Source organism: Nematostella vectensis, chromosome 6 (assembly GCF_932526225.1).
Source record: "Nematostella vectensis chromosome 6, jaNemVect1.1, whole genome shotgun sequence".
Taxonomy (NCBI): domain Eukaryota; kingdom Metazoa; phylum Cnidaria; class Anthozoa; order Actiniaria; family Edwardsiidae; genus Nematostella; species Nematostella vectensis.
In genome coordinates, this window is record NC_064039.1 from 7,263,273 (window position 1) to 7,282,378 (window position 19,106).

Here is a 19,106-nt window from a genome sequence, read left to right on the forward strand (position 1 = left end):
CTTGTCATGGCATTCCCTGTTGGTCACCATGGTGTGCTATTTAAAGGCTTCGGGTTTCTTGTTAGATCATCAATCGCTGTAGTTTGCTTTCATTACCCTGAAACTGAAATAAACGTGTTCTTGTATTAAAAAGGTGGTCTGTTTTTGTGACAAATATTTGCATCTAATGAAATAAATGCAAGGTGCTTCATTCGGTGGAGCCACAAAAGAGCAGACTAGAGAAACTGAGACCTTTTATCCTGATTTCTGTACAGGCGTGTGTGGGGCGCGCGCAGCCTCAACTCAACCTCCCGATACCTCGGCCGCAAGACCTAATTGCGCGCTTGTAGTATCCATTGGTATTAAGAATAGCTTGCAGAGAAGAGTACAATTAATTTTACCACTACAGTACTACAACGCGTTCTCATTGGTTGATTAGCTACGATACTACGCGCTCTGCCGTACATCCCAGTACCCCACGCTTGGTAACAACGAAACACTTTGATAAAAAAATTATTAAACCGCTATGATAAATCTTTTATTCTCCTCGTTTGCTTGGGACGTAGGCAAGCATTAGGGAGCCTCGAATTTTACCATCGTTCGCAAGCTTTGCTCTTGGGCAACAGAACGATAAATAAATTATCGGTTCAATAAGTTCCCGTACGACCCAAACACTCCTTCAAGAAGAGCTCTATACAATATGCGTTTATAAGGTCCCCTACTAGGTTGTCAAAGTTACAGCGACCTTGGATATTTTATCCATTCTTGCGCAAAAAGGGTTTATTGCCTTCAAGTTTCAAACGGCACCCATTCGACCAAGCGAAGCGTCCGTGTAAAAATACTCTTATGAGTATATAATAACTTTACCAGATTCATCCAGAATATTCATAAAAGGAATATCCTCGTTGAAATGTTTAAATTGCCGGATTCAAATACCCCTATTCTTTGCATCGCGCTTTCGTGTCTAGCCACACGAGCCTTTTGTTTTTTTTTCTCTGTGAAGATACGCGGATATAAAGCGATTTCAAGATGTTTTGTCTAGGCGCCAGTTTCGAGAAGCAAAAATTCTTCCAATATATTTACGGGAAAAATTCAAGCTTTTACAAATCAAACTGAATACGACACCACCTACATTAAGGGCCATTGTATGTTAGTTTATAATATACGTCCTCCTAATTTAGCGTATGGTCTTCTATGATTGACATTCATAGGGAGAACATAGCTAAAGCCTTTGCGGCGACATAAACAACTTTCCCCCATTTTGAACAAACCATTTAGATAGTTCTTAATTTAACAACTAAACTAAAATAGAGAATAAAAATATATTTATTTTTCATCAAAATCGCGATATGAAAATGTCAAAAAATATTTTCGGATTCAAAATAGCACAACAATTATATAATCTAGAATAACAAAACTTTCTGAATTCAAAATGTTCCTAGACTTTATATTGAAAGCAGTTTAAACTGAACTTTAAGTATGAGTTTCAGGGTAACCACGAGTTGCATCTAAAAATGGCAATGCCAAACATTCCTTGCTTTTCCTGATAATTTCCAGTTCTGCAATGAGTTTAGCATTCTCTAGATTCAGATCATTGAATTCCGTACTTGAGTCACAGTTTTTCAAAATAGCTGACTTTTCGATTTTTACAGCGTTAAATCGATGGTTTTGCTTCTTTCGACAGACCTTGAAACGGTGAAAAAGCGCGTCATCCGTAGCACTGCTGGCCGAAATTGAATCTTGCGGGCTCGCATCACTCGAATTTCGCTGTAAACCCAGTATTAAACGTTGTTGTGTAGATTTTTCGTTTATATCTTCCACGTAATCTCCCCCGTATTCTTTAGGGATAATGTCTGATAAATCTTGGGTGCTTGATTTGGTCGTAGCTTTGATATGGTTTTCCTCGGTAAATATTTCATGTCCACTATGTATAGTTAACACCGGCGACGTTGTTTCCTTTGATACGCAAAAGCCTTCGTCTAAAGTCTCAACTCTATCCCAGTAAAATGGGGTTTCCGTATTTTCGACTTTGTCGATAGTGCCTGCACTATGCACATCTCTCTGGGAAAATTCCAGCGGTCGCATTGGCACTTCAAAATTATCATTCTCCCGCTTGATTTGCAAAGCCGCCGACACCTCATTTCCAATGTTTACAAATGTTATTTTCGAAAATGTTTCCTGAAAAGACGGCAGAGGCTGTTTAGAATTAAAAGCATAAGATATGAAGGTTATCTTTGTATCGTTTTCTTCATCCAATAATACTGTACTTTCGTCGTCAGAGCTTGAATCGCTCGCTTCCCCGTCATTATCTGGTCCTGTTTGGTTGTCGCTTTCCCGTATTTCAAGATGATCTTCCTCTTTGAGTTTTTTCAATGCTTCCGTAAAACCAAACGCGAAAACCTCCTGCTCCTTCGTAATATTATTCGTAATATTCTCGTCGTCCTTTTGTTCTTGATCAATCGTCGGTACCAAGTTCATCGGCGTCATTGATTTGTTGACATCGCTCCATTCCTTCCAGACCAAGTTTTCTAGATCGGGAGAGGATATCCCTAAGTCTGGAGAACGTAAAAAATCCCCTAAGTCACTAAACGCAAAGTCATCACGCTTGGTGCCGTCCGCGTACAAGTTCAGCCAGAGTGGATGTCCGTCGTATGACTTTACTGATTTACTATGGCTGGAAAGTAACGATGATTCCTCATAAAATGCTGTCTCCATTGGAACTAAAACTCCAAAAAAATATCACAATACTAACTACACATAAACCCTATGCAACTGAATAAAATACAAGAAAAGGCAATAAAGGCTAAAAGAAATAAACCTGTACTTGAAAGAAGCTATGCATTTTCTAATACACGTGTAAAAACATTTTTATCTAAAGGATGCGTGGCAGAAATAATTTCTGTTTGTAGCTGGTGCCGTCTTTGTTGTTGACGCACCAGGTCAAGTTACATGCAGCTATTTGATTGGTTGAGCCAGGCTACAACGGGTGAAATGGGTCGTTAAAAATTTAGTTTTTCGTTTGGTTCAGATTTTTTTCCATTTTATCTTAGATTAACGTCTTATTGACTAACTTAAAAAGGACAAGCGAAGCACAAGCGATAAAAGTCTTCTCTTTTAAGATTAACCAGAAAAATGCGACTGAAAACTTGCACACAGCAGATCTCCAAATGCTAGCTTAAAGGTAACCATGTCATTGCTTTTAAAAATTGAACGCACATAGAGACTGATATTCTCAATACTCTATATGGCTGTAGATACAGTTTTTAGAAACTAAAGGCATATAGCGCTTATCTAAGGTATCGAGACAAAAGAATCTGCAAAGTCGAGTTAACACAGGGGAAGAATTTATCGTTTGTTTTCGATTTATAGAATTTACGACTGGCTACCATCGAACCGTAAGAAATATTTTATGGATATGGTCAAGATATTCAACCAATGTCAAACTGTCTATTAGCCGCCTATTAATTTTAACAGTGAAGGTGAGAGACAGTCAAAATGAAAGCAATAAATTGCATTTTGACTAAATATTTAAAAAAATATTTAGTTCGTTTGCTCACTGTATTGTCTCTTAAGCATTTTTTTTTTGTAGAAAACACACGTTATTGCTTTATTTAGTTTAAACTACTTTGATTATAAGTTGATATACATATAAACTCCTTTTTAATTTTTTGTCTAGGAGCATTTTTAGGCTGGAATGCTCAGACAGTATCATTTGAAGATTTCTTAGATTCTAGTGCACAATGAACGCTTAGAAGAGAATTGCACAAATGATGAATAGAAATAGTATTTATGGGCTGTTATTGTCAGGACAATTTTATTCCGCATTTTAGAACACAGCACACTAAAAACAATATTTTGCTGCTATCTGAGCTTATTTTGCTGTTATTAGCATGTTTTAAGAATGTTCTTAAATCTCAGGCTGGATGTTTTCTTAACACATTGAGCCTTCAACCGGCCTGTACCGGCTTTGAGAAGTACCCAAAAACCAAAACATTCATATGCAAAATAAACGCAACAAGATGAAGATACTCAGACATCAGTCTAAGGGATAAATGGTCTTGAAGATATGCATCCAGCCAAGGTGTTGGCAACTACTCTTAAGCCAAATAATAGCACAGGTTCTTTGACAAATTTCCAATCGAACAAGGAAAGAAAAGCAGAATCACCCCTCTCAATAAAACGCTAAAAATACCACACAAGGGAGAGAGATCAGCAAACACAGCTCAAGGCACAAATAGATACCTTTATTCTGATCCTCCAGGTCCATTTCCATGGCTTCAAAATACAACTCTGAAGGCTTGTGAAACCATCTTGGATGCTATTATTGCAAAGCATTCTGGGAAATCCAGGGAAAAATTCACAAGTGGAGGGCCAGTCAACACTCCTCTCCCCAAAGTCAGACGGTTCACGAAGCCAAACAAATCAATTCCAGGTGATACAGACCCAGAATAGCAGTGTAAACAACTTTGGAATCAATTCGGTTTCAGAAAAGACAGCATTTAGGAGAGCTGTGGTGATTCATTAGAAAATTATTTTCTCATCCAGGCAAAGCCAAACAAGAAAAAATCATCATGAATCCACCTTTGCTTGCAAATATCCATAAGCAAAGCACGTAAGGTCTTGGTAAATTTGGGTAAATTTGACACCACTGTTTGTTTTTGCGGTTTTTGTAAAACCTGTATTAATATTTGTAAACTTTATTTTTGCAAAAAAAATTTTTCAAGTAAAATCGCATTCTAAGACGGCTTAAAATGGGCCTTTGCTGTTTTCCGTGACCTGTTGACCGTGAATTAACGCCAAATCTTCGACTTTTCTAGCATATTATTTTGAGGCGAGAACTCGAGCTTGTCGGGCGTAACCTCGCGACGGGTTTTAAGATATCGCCTTCAAATTTTCGAAGTGTGTGAGGAATTTTCGATTTTCGACTAAAGATCGCTTTTATAGCACTGTTTCTATTCAAATTTCGCCAGAAATGAGAGTTCCAGCTTTGATTCGTGATATTTTGTTGACATTGTCAAATAAAAAAAGTCCTCACACACTTTGGTAGATCATTTATCTGTCATTGAGATGCATTTACGTGCAAGTGCATGCGCAATAACGCGAAGGTACATAACGCTCTACAGTAATCTCCGTACTTTTGAGTTACTTTTGAATTAGCAATCGCAAAAATAAAACTTGCAGGAGATAATTCAATCTTTTATCTTTTATTTGATATATAGTTTGTACATGCAGTAAAAATTGCGCGCAAATATTTTTTGTTTCCGCGGACACGTCGTTTCCGTTACCGAGACCTTAATCTTGCCCCAATAGACTTCATGATGTCCTTTCCCGATATTCTCATTGCTGTATTTTCTTATTTGTGCTCGCATTAGCACAGCGACGAGGGATTAAAAATGGGACCGCAAAGCACTGTTGGAAAGCTAGGATACCACTCACTAGGTGCAGCTGTGCTTGACTAGGGGGGGGGGGGAGGTATCTGTTTTCGGTCTGTTTTTTTTTTGTAAATTCAGCTAAAAAAAAAAAAACAGGAGTCAATGTGTTAAAAAGCTTCCCATATAAACGAAGAGTGTAAATAGAGAAAAAAAATTGTTTTTACATCGTCCACTTAAAGATTTTGCGAAAAGGCGAAAGCATCTAAGAAACCCTGGCATCTGATAACTTACAGAATTACGAATTGGAATTGTTGAATGGGAAACCGTAAGACTTAAGTTATTAACTTTAGAAGGACATGTCGATGAAGTAGCATAGGTTAACAAATATGGACTCGCCTAAATCTGGCGTGGAGAAGTGTTTTTAAGGTAAATACAAATGTTTTATCGGCAGAAAACTTTTGCTCGTTCTGTTTGCTGTAGAGATTGTCAAAACAAACAACTCGTACGACAGAATTTGCCTGTTCTGTTTCCTATACTTCCTATTTTTTTTTTGGATTAAATCAACCTGTATCATGTGAGAAAAATGAATTAATATCACATTATCCCTTTCACTCCTGGGTACTTTTGAGCAAAATTGTAAGAAAAACAGACTGAAAACAGAAACATCCCCCCCATATTTCAAGTCCAAAACCAAACCGCTGGCCCAAGACGGTATGCCTTGAAGTTTCCAACAATGCACTGCGGTGCCTTTTCTATCAACAATGCACTGCTACAGCCTGTTGCTTACAACAGTTTTGCTTGTAATTTGCTTAAAAATTACAGCTTTTTCACATCTATGGAAATTGCCTTAGGACATCATGAAGTCTATTTGGGCATAATTAATGATGTACTTATGGATGTTTGCACGCTGAGAATTCACCTGGGATAATTCCTTTTTTGGGCTTCACGGAGTGAGAAAGGAATTTTTTAGTGGATGGCCTCATACTCTTCAATGTGGAACATCTTTGCTACCCAACCTTATTCAAAAATTGTTTTCAGGCTTATTCTGGGTTCCTTGGACCTGGAAATGTTTTGTTTGGCTTTGGGCCAAAAAGAAAATAGAAATATAAAAAACCTGTTATGATTGTGGGGGAGGAGTTTGCCCGCCTTTCTGTCAAGGTGTTTCCAAGACTCCCATCATGCAGTGCAGGCATGCAATATAGCCTAAAGATGGTGACTCGCTTCTAATGGAGGTTTTAGCATTGATTATTGTGGCTGATGGCTGTAAAATGGGACCTGACGGAGCGCAATAAAGATATCTATTTGTGACTTGATCTGTGTCTGCTTGTCTCTATTTGTAGTTCGGAATTTTTTTGGTAAGAAATGTTTCTGAGTTTAAGCATTTGTTTACGAATTGGTCAGAAATCAAGGTTAATATTTTGACAATAGAGTCAATTCTATTACATTGCTTGGATGCGCTTTTGAAGGTCGTCTATGCCTTGGATGAATCCATGAGTATCCGGGTCTGGTGATTTTTGGTCTGTATTTCTGACGTTTTGGACCTACTTGGGCCTATATATTACGGGCGTCTCAGGGCATAATAGTAATGAAAGGGTTAAATTATTTGACATTGATTTTACGGCAAACGTTTCTTTAGCCAACGCGCTCGATTTTCTAATGTCATTGATTAATTGATGTGTAAATATGTAATTGCAATTTGTTTACAAATTTTTGCATTGAATAACATCTGCACTGCACTGCTCTAAGCCAACCAGAATCGAAGAATTTGTGCATGTATATTATTAACTATTTTGTTGTTGTTAAATTTTACTCGATGTAAATTTTGCAATTTGGCATTTTCCCAAATCACAGTTGTGGTAGTTTCACAATATGTATAAATAACTGCTCTTGCTTATCTGTCAATGGCTGTACTTTATAGATACGAACAATAAGTGATATGTTGGGATCCGCTTTAGGCATTGCCTAAATATATCTAGTAGCGATTTTGTGGTTTTATCACAATAGGGCCTGGTGAACTCTGTTCCTCCAGCCCTTGCATAATCAAAAGACATCTATTGTTTTTTTATCTTAATTTTTCCTGACAGTCATGTAATCTAGTTAAGTAATATGTATTGTATATGTTAGAAGGGAGTCCTATTTTATAAGTTTATGCCTTCTCTGGACTTTTTTGCCTACTCAATTTATAAATGTAATTCTATAAAAAATATTGGCAAAATAAACTGTGTGAAACTGTGAGTCATCGTGGTAAGAGACATTAGAAACTAATGAAAATTCTTCAATTATTCTATAAATCACACTACAATATTTTTATGACACTTGCTTCCTTGATTAAACTTGCTTGACGAATTTTGAAACGAAAACTATCGTATTTTTGCATATGCCTAAGATGAATTTTTCCCCCAGGCTAATTGATCGAAAACGATCACGTGGTATATTTGGGGGACAGAGATTTGTCGATATTGTCCAGTGTCCGGAAAAAAAGATAAACCGCCCGGCGAGGGCTCAAGGACTATGGATTTCTCGTAAAGAAGAGTGTTCACCCCACGCCACCCCCCAAATACACGAACTGGTAATGAATGAGGCTTGCCCGGAAACAAAATTTTCAAATGTTTTGTTTTCCTCTGTCGAACAGACTCTTCAACCATTCCTTACCTCTGCTAGCAGGGAATGTCAGCCATGGTCATGTTAAAAAAAAAACGGCGCAGCGCATCGGGTAGAAGTTCTGGTGAATCGCCTAAAGCTACCGCATACCACACACGGTAATCTTCCTGAGTTCTGAGGTCAATAGCGCTATAACCATCATTGTAAGCGTGCCCCATTGTCTCTCCAGTAAAGACACATTCCCCATAGCCATTGACCTCTGGACTAATTCTATAAGCATATCAGACGGATTAGACAAATTATGAGGTGTGCGAATAATATATGTGATTTACCAAAATCCTACCCATAAACCTTAATGGAACAAGAAAAAAAAATCGTAAAATTCATTGTTATTTCAAAATCTTATTTTAAATCTTATTTTAAATCGTATTTTAAATCTTATCTAAAAATAAGGACAGCCTTCGTTCATTTTCTTACAAAGGAAGTTACACCGCGAGGAACCAATAAACAGAAAGATGCGGTGAAATCTGGAAGTAGGCAGGGAAATAGCTCACGGCCAGCCGACGGCAACTACCTCCCTCCCTTCCTCTCTCTATGATCGACGTCCAAGAAACGGAGGATGGATGATGAGATATGCAATGTTTAGCACTTATAATTGTTAAAATAATTTAAAATATACAGATAATAATCTCATAATCCAATAGGCCATTCCAGCTGTAAGCATGCGCGCGCACTCACCATGGTAACCTACTCAACTACCACGCTTCCTTTGGTGCTTTTATTTTTAAAAAAATGCGCTCGCTGCATTCTGGTAGTTGAGGTAGGTTTCTATGGTAATTCGGGCGCAAACTTATAGCTGGAATGGCCTATTGAAATGACAGTTGACATTTGTAAAGATTGTGAAAAGGAATATGGAAACTGCTTTCAGCTATTTTCGGTGACAGTAAAACCAGCGATAACCTTTTGGCGTGCGAAGTGCCAGTGAAGAATATTTTTCGCGTAACGGTGACGCAAAAAAGCAATCGAAAAATTCACAAAACATTTTTATGACCATACTTTCGTACGCGTCTGAAAAATAGGCGATTAGGAGAATGGGGAGAAGAAAATAATCGTCCCGAAGGCGTGAATACGCAAGAATTCACAATTTACGCTTCCTCCGGCGACTGTGGCGGGAACGGGAGATGGTTAGGATGCCAACCTTTGCTAAGGAAAAGAAAGTTATGAAAAACAGTTTGGTTAGATAACACGCCACAATCGCGCGCAAACCAGAGCAAAAATAGAACAAGAGGATATTGCGGTACGGATCGCTCATGACGTAGAACCACAAATATATTGTCTATACGTCTTATGTGGTTATACCGTTATAAAGGTCATCTCATTAAATTGTTGAGGGTCATATCGCGTGCTAAAAAAGGAGGTAAATAACTCATTCAAAATAGATCATCACAGTGTGGTTTGTAGACCTGGATGTCGATGTTGGGTGTTGGTACATCATAGAAAAGACGTATTCGTGTAAAACTCAATTAAAAGATAAGAAGGCTTGTCCGCATTGATTTTTGGTGAAAGCAGAGAAGATTGAAATTTCATCGGGAATTTAATTAATCAGTAATGATCTCTAACAGATCAACGCACGGTTTAATTACAATGGGACATTTGAATACTCGTCAACCGTTTGTGAGGGAAACACTACGTTTGCTATGGTATGGCTATTCTAGTTTTGATTTTAAAAATGTTTGCACAGATAGAGAGAACGTATCTTTAGTAAAAATAGGCAAGTATTGCCAATGCTTATGTTTCGTGTTTAGCAAAGTTTTTTTAAATAGTTAATGAATGGCCAACAGGCCTATGATCCTAAAAGCCTTCCGGGTATAAAACTTAACTCATGCAATCTACGGCTTTGTGCACTAACACACTTGAAAAAGGTCAAAGCAAGGGCAAATGCAAGCGTTATTATGGCGGTCGTGCGTAAAAGAGAAGAACACCTCTTGAATGCCGAATTGCAACATGGGAGGGTAGTAAAACAACAACAACAACAACAAAAACATCTGGACCGGGCTATTGCTATAAGGAAAATCTGGGTAACACCTTGGGGCTAAAGACTTGTTTTAGAACAATTCCACTCAAAGTAACATATCTACCCACCAATTATGCAATTAAATTAACATCGAATCGTTGGAAGTCATCGCGATCCCGCGCGTCGGTGCACAATTGTTTGGCGTGCCTGCCTGAGGCAAAAAACACTTACAGGCAGTTATAATCCTAATCCTCTTATCGTTTTTCATTCGATTCGGCGTTGAAAAACAAACAAGTACAATACTCTTAAAATTCTATTAATTCTCGGGTCGTTTCTAGGGTTAGATTGGATTGCATGTTTAAGCACTAGTTCCCCCAAGCATCGACATCACGTTTTTGTCACTAAGTTCCCCAGTTCAGTATACAGTACTGCTACCGTAACTGCCGTTGTCATCAAGAAACAAACATGTTTACATTGGTCTCTCAAGGGCCGTCCATGCATAGGTCACCAACGAACAAAAAATAAAAAATCACACCATGCTTTTGTTGCAATAAACGTCTGCTTGCCAATTTCTAAATAAAATGTTTTTCATTTTTTCCCACTAAATTTGATCTGTTATTTTATTGGAATCTGCTTATATCTTACAAATAGAGTAGATACTAAACTTGAAGAGACCCACGCAATGTCAGCAATAGTAAGACCTAGTTTAGACGCCGTTCTTTCCGTGTACCGTTCCAAATACATATGCATGCAATTTGATTGTTCTTTGCTCATTTGCATTTGGGACGGTACCTGAAAAGAGCGGCGCCCTTGGCCTCTTACACTTCGCGCAATACATGCAGTACATGGACACACGGATTTATGAAAAGTTACACAGAACGCGGAAAATTAACCCTAGGGTCAGTCTACAGTAATATAATTCAGCGCAACATGGAAACGGTGTCAAAAAGGCGAATATGCTATCTATAATTGGAGTAGCGGTCAAGATCCTACATACAGTAATAAAAGTCATGCAGAAAAACACTAGCTAGCTCATCTAGTCAGGCGGCACGGAGTAGTCATCATTAATTATAGCATGATCGTACTATATAGGATAGCATTGGAAATTAGTCATTCATAAATCATTAAAAAGTCTTTGAAACGATCAATAGACCGTTACAAGCGTTAGTCGATCCAGAAATGTAAGGAATTTGAAAGGCAAAGTGGTACCACACTAAGGAAAAATTCGTTATAGTTTGAATCACTAAATACCGTTAGTTGAGATGACTAGATATCAAACTTCTACGAGTCATGAACTTTTGACAAGCACGCGATCCTAAAATATCTGCACAATGAGTGCTGTATTTGTGGATTCGTGGGAGGAGCGTCTAGTCTGGGAGTTAGCGTCCTTCCGAGGAGTGAGCTATGAATCCCACGCGGCAATTTTGAATTTAAGAGGCATTGGAACGTATCGCGTTTCGGGGTCGGTTAAGGCGCGGTCTAAGCGGACGGTATAAATACTGTTCACACAGGAGGGGATCGCATCATATCGACTGCAGAATCCCCCGAGTCAAGTCTCAAGACAGAACAAGCCGAAGATGAAGAGTTTACTGTTTCTTCTTGGACTGTGTTTCATCCATGCCCAAGGTAATTACAATTCATTAACCTGATTGAACTTAGCACACCGAACACTTTTTACTCTTACTTATCACAGCGAGGATATGAAAGAACGCCCCTAGCATGAAAACACGTCAATATCCTGTGACCACGGGATTTAGGATGATTTGACTCCGAAATGAAGTCTAATGTCTTGTTTGTGTTGAAAAAGGCACGTATGTGCCTTTGTTTGGATGTATTTGCCTTGGTTTCGCTCCAACAGCGAGCTCTGTCCCTGTGCGCTTGCGACCTTTCAAACGACGCGCTGTATTCACCGCCGCCGCCACCTGGTAAATGAGTAACACGACCCCCACGAAATTAGACTTCACTTCGGAGTCAAATCATCCTATAGCCTGTGATTTGACCACTGACGGAATCGCTACCGGCGATGACATCATCTGGTACTTGTGACTCACGAGTAAGGCGCACTCAGGGGTGGAAATACCGCCATTACTATTCTCGGTGTGGCTTCGTGTCGAGACTGGGGAATGTCTTATTCCGTGCGAAAAATATTTCAATTGAATAATAGCAGCAGATAAAATCAATTAAGAAAACATTTATTTCTTACACGATTGGAATTCTTCATTTGTTTCCTACGCTCCTAAATCATACCGTCGTGCCTTCAGGGCTTTAGATTTTTAGAGGTCTACATGTGATCATATTTTTTGTCAAAAACGTGCTCGATACATTTTGCAGGGCTTTTAAATAGGGAAGTTATAGATCGTACCACTTTACAATCAAAGGTGAATAGATTTAACAATTTTGGTGTTTTTAGTGTGGAAAGAGTTTACTTGAATGTTTCGGGGAATGGTTAACGCAGTTGAGCCACACAGTGTGAGCGTTTGCTTTTAAGATTTGCAAGGGGATTTACAATCGAAGCACATTCTTCATCTTATTCTACTAGACACCCTTGTAACATTAAAATATTGAGAGAAAAGAAAAAAGCATAAGCAGGACATGACATGCATTGCCCCCATTATCAATAGATGAAAGATATTGTGTGCCAAAATTGTAAGGAAGATTGGGATCTTTTGGCATTTGGATAAAAGAGGGTGTGCTTTTATTGATAAGAACTGACAAAGTATCTCATTTATCGCTTTATTTTTTTTAATGTTATAGCCAAATTTGTTGTTTTGATACTGCAAGGAATTCAAAATTAATGTCTCATGGGAATTAGTCATTCATATGATTATTTTTTATTGTTTTCTTCTTCATCCAAGAATAAAAATCAGAAAGGAACATTTTTTTCTGATTTTTTTTCTATTCTTAATGCCATTTCAAGTTTCCAATTTCAAGTAAATGTGCAGCCAGCACTGAAATCTAAAATTACAATTTTCAATCCATTTCCAATTGCAAGCAAATAAATATATTTTATGTTTCTTTCTATATGTAAGATCTGAGGTATAAAAATAAAACTTGATAGCTTTGTTATTCTACATTAAACACCAAATCACTCTTCAAATGATTGTTCGAGTTGTAGTGATGTTTTCTCTTGACATAGTAAAACCTCAATATATAAAATGAGAAGGGACAGAAATATTACATCGTTGCATTAATCTTTAAATTGAGATGGGTTCCATAGTTTAATGGGGCAAGAAATCAAGACTGTTATAAAATTATCATTATTTTCAGTAGCGGATCTAGGGGGAGGGCTTAGGGGGTTTAAACCCCCCTCTTTGGCTGCCCAGGGATATTGTTATATGCCAAAAAAATGCCAAACAAATTTAAATACTGCACTTATTCAAATGTCGTTATCGATGAGAGCCTGTGGGAGCTAGAAAATCTTGTAAGGAAAATATTTTCTTTCCCCATATTGCCATTAGGTCAAACCCCCTTCTTAGCAGAAAGCTAGATCCGCCCGATATTAAACAAGGCCTTCGCAGGGGGTGGGGTAATGAGGGCATGCGCCCACCCCAATTTAAAAAAAAATATAAGAAAATTAACAGCAGGGGCGTGGCTGTGCCCCCCCCCCCCCCCACCACCAAATATTTTCTTAGATGGCCTGCTACGGCTTTGTTAAGCATCTCTAGAACCAGGCTTTGAAGTATTCCAAAATGTGAAAGGGGATTTTTTTTATAAACTTCAAATTTTGTTCAACTTGAAGGGGATAATATAAAAGTATAAAGTATAAAAGGCATCTAAGAAGAAAAACTCTCCTACATATAGCACATTTACGCAAACGGCGCGCGTGAAGCAAGAAAAAAACATGTACTAAAACACGTCATAAAATATATATAAGAACTTACTTACCAAATCCCTGCATACAGCAATGTTAAAATATGATGTTTTCAAGCTAATTTTACTTTAGAACCCATACAAACTGTTAGCTTCTCTCGCTTGTTTAACACTGATCAAGAGAGCATGCTCTCTTGCACTGTTATAAAGATCCGCCATGTTGATCGAGCGACCTGGGGACTAGCATACTTGCCTCAGGCAACCCACAAATTATTACAGTGATGGTGTTAGAAGGAACGGATAGCGAAGATAATTCGATAGTTATGGGGAAGGCAAACGGCAAGGCGTTTGGGTGGATGGTGTAAATTATGAGAGACTTAAGTCTGCTTCACGCGCCGGTTGTGTTAATGACACCCTCATGCCTACGAAACAAGCAAAAACACCGGAAAACCGCGAATGTCACAGACTTTTTTTTTAACGGAAGTACTTTAAAAAGCCAGTCGACGCGAGGGGGAGGGGGGGAGGAGGCTTCATCCCCCAACATTCTTTGAAGTTCCCCCCATTTCATCGTTTTCACATTTAATCCCCCCTCATTAAAAATACGCCGATATCAAACGATTCGTTCCTAAATCAACCTTTGCGCTTTAAGCATTTCCTCAGACCCACAGACCCAGACCCAGAGACTATTGGATAGGAGAACAGCCAGAGAATGACGACAATTTAATGGAAGAACTCATGGATGCTATGAGCCACTCGGAAACTGACGTCACGTACGATGAATCAAAACGAGGCTTACCCCCGGGAGCTATACTGCACAGTAAGTATATAACGGACGGTAACACGCACAGTCATTCTTATCGGGATTCTTTTGGATGAGAGTTGTGACGTCACGTCACACAAAAAAAGCCTCCCCAAACTCCACGATTCCTCACGGTTCATGTACAACGCAAGAGTGCCCCTTTCTAGCAAACATGAACCTTAAAACTCGAACCCTAAAACTTACATCAGCTTTTTAGCGTGCAGGGCCGTAATTTAACAAATGATTTTTTTGAGTGTCTCTTTCGTGCTCCCCCTACCCCCCCCCCCCCCACCACCACCACCACCGATATTTAGAGGCCTGCTACTGCCCTGCCTCGGTCGAATCCTAACACTAGTACTAGGGGAAGAAGGTTTGCATGGCCTTATGCTGCGTTATGATTTTCAGAGTGTAGCGACAGAAAGAGGTACCCGTTTGGCTGTTGTCCCGACATGGAGACGAAGGCGGTTAGGGAAGACAAGTTTGACTGTGGACGTAAGTCTGATTAATTAATAAAATCCCCTCCCTATACCGACTAAAGCACTGATTTTTGGTATATACTCTATTGAAGAGAACCCCATATCTTAAAAGCGTCCCTATTTGATATTTAATTCTAAACCTTAGGGAAACTGAATTCATGAGCATCCCTCTTTCTTTTTAAGATTACAGGAAGGGGGGGGGGGGGGGGGGTGTATTCGAACTTCAGTTTCGAGATCCCAAATCGGCGTCGTCCCAGTTTTATTCGAGCCACTTGTATTCTAGCACTTTTAAATGTGTATCTTACCATATAATATTTTTAACGTTTGCGTTATTTGATGGATCTTTAGTTAAATCACCCAATTTTCACAACGCGGTTTTGTTTGCAGCAAAACTCTGCATTGATATATATGTCAGCTGGTGTTCGGATAATGAGAAGATTCTCGATTGCCAGGATAAACACAAGCTAATGTGCGCCAAGACGTGCAAAAATTGTCGTGAGTATTACAATGTCATATCGTACTCTGTTTACAAAGCGAATAACAGGGACTTGGGGGAGGGGGGGGTCTGAAGACACTAGTCAGTTAAAATGTCCGTAATTTGTTAGCTTTTCCTATATTTTGTCGGTTGTCGGTAGTCGTTCAACCTTATTCAGACCATGAAATAGTGTAGTCTACGTGTAGCTGATAACTCAAGATGCAAACTATAAGAATTGCGCTATCTCGTAGTAGTGTACAAATGGAAAGATATTAAAGCACCTATCATTAAAAATGAATTATCCCTGAACCATTATTGCTTTAGAAATAACACTGCCTCGTTTCGTTCATGAAGGATGATGGATTGATTTCGCTTTGAATTCCATAAAGTCTTCGAGAAAAAAACGACATATTGTCACCAAGATGCCCAATCAAGCTAAAATCTTTAAATGCCTTTGTTATTCAGCGAACAAAGCTCCCGCTGCGCCTCTTGAGAAGTGCAGAGCAATGGCTGATAAGCTGCCGTATGGCTGCTGCTGGAATGGCGTCCCTGCTACTGGACCAAACGGGCGTGGCTGCTTGCGTGAGTAGATTTTGTTAAGGTGGACCAATCTACATTTAATAGTCATGAAAACCAGAACTAAAGTGGCCAATCAAAAAAGCAAAACACTAAAATTAACAAAACTTTTGAGCGTTTTGTCTCATGAAACATCATATATCGATAAAATCTGTAGTAAAAATATTGTTAACAAGCTCTGCTAAGTCCCAGGCGCTTTGACCAGGCTCCTTGTGCCTGGTAAGAGTTTCACGTCATAAATTGTCCCGTATCCCATGCCTCCTCGAGATTTTTATTTATAAACACGAGAAACCAGTGATAAGTACGCATGGGACTAAGAATTCGTTACAACGTTTTGCTTGCCGTCATCTTGGAAAAGAACCAGTCCCTTACGTTTTATGTTATCACAGGCTTACCGCGCTCTCGCACGGGCTCTTTTAGACCATTTAGAACACAGGCGGGCCAGGATTAGAATCAGTCCCTCGTGATCCTTCAGGAAAATAAAATATAATTTGAAAATGTGTCTTGACTGTTTTCTCAATAAAGCTAGTTACATTACTATATTAGCCTCGTGTGTTGTAATTAAGGGGAATTGTGGGGCAGAAACGGAAGCTAATATAGTAATGTAACTAGCTTTATTGAGAAAACAGTCAAGACACAACTTCAAATTATATTTTATTTTCCTGAAGGATCACGAGGGACTGATTCTAATCCTGGTCCGCCTATGTGTTTAGAATAACGACAGCCATTTATGAAAGCGGATTTACTTGTCACTAAAAAAACTTTTTTGTCTGTTTTCCCAGCTTGTGTTGACTTGAACCCTAACTCGTGCCGACAGTTCAAGGACGTGAGCGGTGGCTGTAACTCAGGCTCGTGGGGAATCCGTAGCTTCATGCAGAAGCGCTGCGCAAAAACATGCGGCATTTGCGACTATAGCTATGAGAAGTAATCCATCCTTCGAAAAGAAGTTCTTTGGCTGCAATCAGGCCCCCTCCCCCTGGCTACGGGCCTGTACAAAGTAGAAAAGAATAGATGACCTGAAAGATTGGCAATGTTGTTGTAAGACTTTAAAAACAATATATACATATAAGATATATGCTTCGGTGTTTGTATTTTTATAGTCTCTTATTAGTGGCTCAAATGTAAATAGTTTTTAACTTTGCAAAGGAACAAATAAAGCTTTCACGAAGCCTAACGCCTCTTCTGTCTCTTTTTGATTACTCTATTCATACGATGATTATAGAAAAGGTGTTATAAACCCTTTTTAGGGGCTTGGCTTTTAAGAGGTTTGTTGTCCCTTAGGGTACGGCGTTTAAACTAGGCCTTAGTGTGTCTCCAGCAGGTTGTTAACCAAAGATTCACTAAATAATCATCATTTATGTATTGAAAATATCATGAAATAAGTGTTACAAAGTATAAAGAAGTCTAGAAAAGCCCTATAATCTCTAATTAAGGGTTGAACTTTCTATTAATAGGTCTCCCGCCCTTTTTTGCTATCTTTGGGATGTTTAAAAAATTAAAAATAAACATCCCATCCCTCGGTAACTCAAACTTCCTGCATATAATCACCCTCGGTAACTCAATCTTCCTGTATACTATCACCCTCGGTAACCTAAAATTTATGTATATTATCACCCTCGGTAACTCAATCTTCCTGTATACCATCACCCTCGGTAACTCAAACTTCCTGCATATAATCACCCTCGGTAACCTAAACTTCCTGTATATCATCAACTTCGGTAACCTAAACTTCCTGTATGTCACCACCCTCGGTAACCTAATCTTCCTGTATTTCATCACCCTCGGTAACCTAAACCTAACCTAAACTTCCTGTATATCATCACCCTCGGTAACCTAAACTTCCTGTATATCATCACCCTCGGTAACCTAAACTCCCTGTATATCGCATCACCCTCGGTAACCTTATTTTCCTGTATATCATCACCCTCGGTAATGTGCTCCAATAGCGGACTTGCGCTAAAAAATCACGTGACCTTTCTTGGTTGTAAATTAAACAAAACAAAAAAAATGACTGAGCCTGTCACACCAGAGGAACGACGAAAAAATGAAATCTTCAAATAAAACTACACCCTCTCTGAAAAAAAAAAGAATTCTTGGTTTTTTCGTAAGCGCTGAATAAGTTGCTTTTCGTTGCTGGATTTTGTCGCTTAATGCCTAAGCGCGAGCTAGTTTGTCACCCAAAAAGTCACATGACCTCTTAGCGCCCTTAGTCCACTATTACAAAGTACCTGAATCGACTCACGTGACGCATGTTTTAGTTTTGCAGATAAGTTTACCATTACAGCGAAATTCAACCAATCCTTCATTAAAAACGGGTAAATTATATTTATTGAATAGGCTATTCCAGCTATAAGTTCGCACGCATGGCCTGTTTATAAATAAACGTAGTGGGATGGCCTTATTTTTTAGAGTGATGATAGTCTTAAATATTCAAACGAGATGACAACATTACAAAGTCAGACCCACGAAATTAAAGATAGAGGGTAAAAACACCAAAACAACAAGTTCTTATAATATCTATACATTCTAAACAAAAAATGGTTAAACATGAAATAACAAATGGGTAACAGAACGATAAAAAAATATCGGGTCCATAAATTCCCGTACGACCCAAACACTCCTTTAATAAGAGCTTGTTATACAATATGCTTTATTGAAAGGCCATGCTTTGGGCTGTGGTTGGTTTAGAGTATATTGAGTGACAGCGCACTACAGCAAAAGTCAAATAGTTGCGTAGAGTTTTTTTTTTTTTTACGGCCGAGGCCGCATGTAATCTGAAACCGCAACAATAAGTAATTGAAAAGTCGTTAAAGCGATCAGTAGACTGTTACAAGTATGACGCGAGCCGAAATTTCAAGGACTTTGAGATATTGCTAGAAAGTCGTGCTAAACAAAAAAAAATCGTTATAGCATTAATCACTAAATACCGTTAGTCAAGATGACTACATGAAACAATAGATATCAAACTTCTACGAGTCATGAACAAGCACGCGATCTAAAAACT

General features: G+C 38.7%; 2 protein-coding genes across 2 annotated transcripts in view; one reads left to right on the plus strand and one right to left on the minus strand.

The window, feature by feature from the left end:
* The window catches only part of LOC5515067 (mucin-3A), a 26,158-nt gene extending 12,125 nt beyond the window's left edge, over positions 1-14,033 (minus strand). The window contains exon 1 of the mRNA XM_048729007.1: positions 13,852-14,033. The gene's annotated coding sequence lies outside the window, so the exon portion shown is untranslated. The remainder of the gene's footprint in view (positions 1-13,851) is intronic.
* On the plus strand, positions 11,370-17,276 carry LOC5515011. Its single transcript, XM_032384610.2, has 6 exons — positions 11,370-11,592; positions 14,426-14,593; positions 14,981-15,067; positions 15,439-15,546; positions 15,992-16,108; positions 16,885-17,276. Exons 1-6 carry the CDS (start codon positions 11,544-11,546, stop codon positions 17,028-17,030), a joined length of 675 nt encoding a protein of 224 aa, XP_032240501.2. The 5' UTR covers positions 11,370-11,543; the 3' UTR covers positions 17,031-17,276.
* Positions 17,277-19,106: the final 1,830 nt, after the last annotated feature.

What these genes read in the sequence shown, in the direction of transcription:
- LOC5515011 (XM_032384610.2), top strand. Translation starts at nt 11,544, where the DNA reads ATGAAGAGTTTACTGTTTCTTCTTGGACTGTGTTTCATCCATGCCCAA. An exon ending in GTGTTTCATCCATGCCCAAG is followed by an intron (nt 11,593 to 14,425) that starts GTAATTACAATT and finishes TTGCGCTTTAAG; the next exon opens with CATTTCCTCAGACCCACAGA. An exon ending in AGACAAGTTTGACTGTGGAC is followed by an intron (nt 15,068 to 15,438) that starts GTAAGTCTGATT and finishes TTTTGTTTGCAG; the next exon opens with CAAAACTCTGCATTGATATA.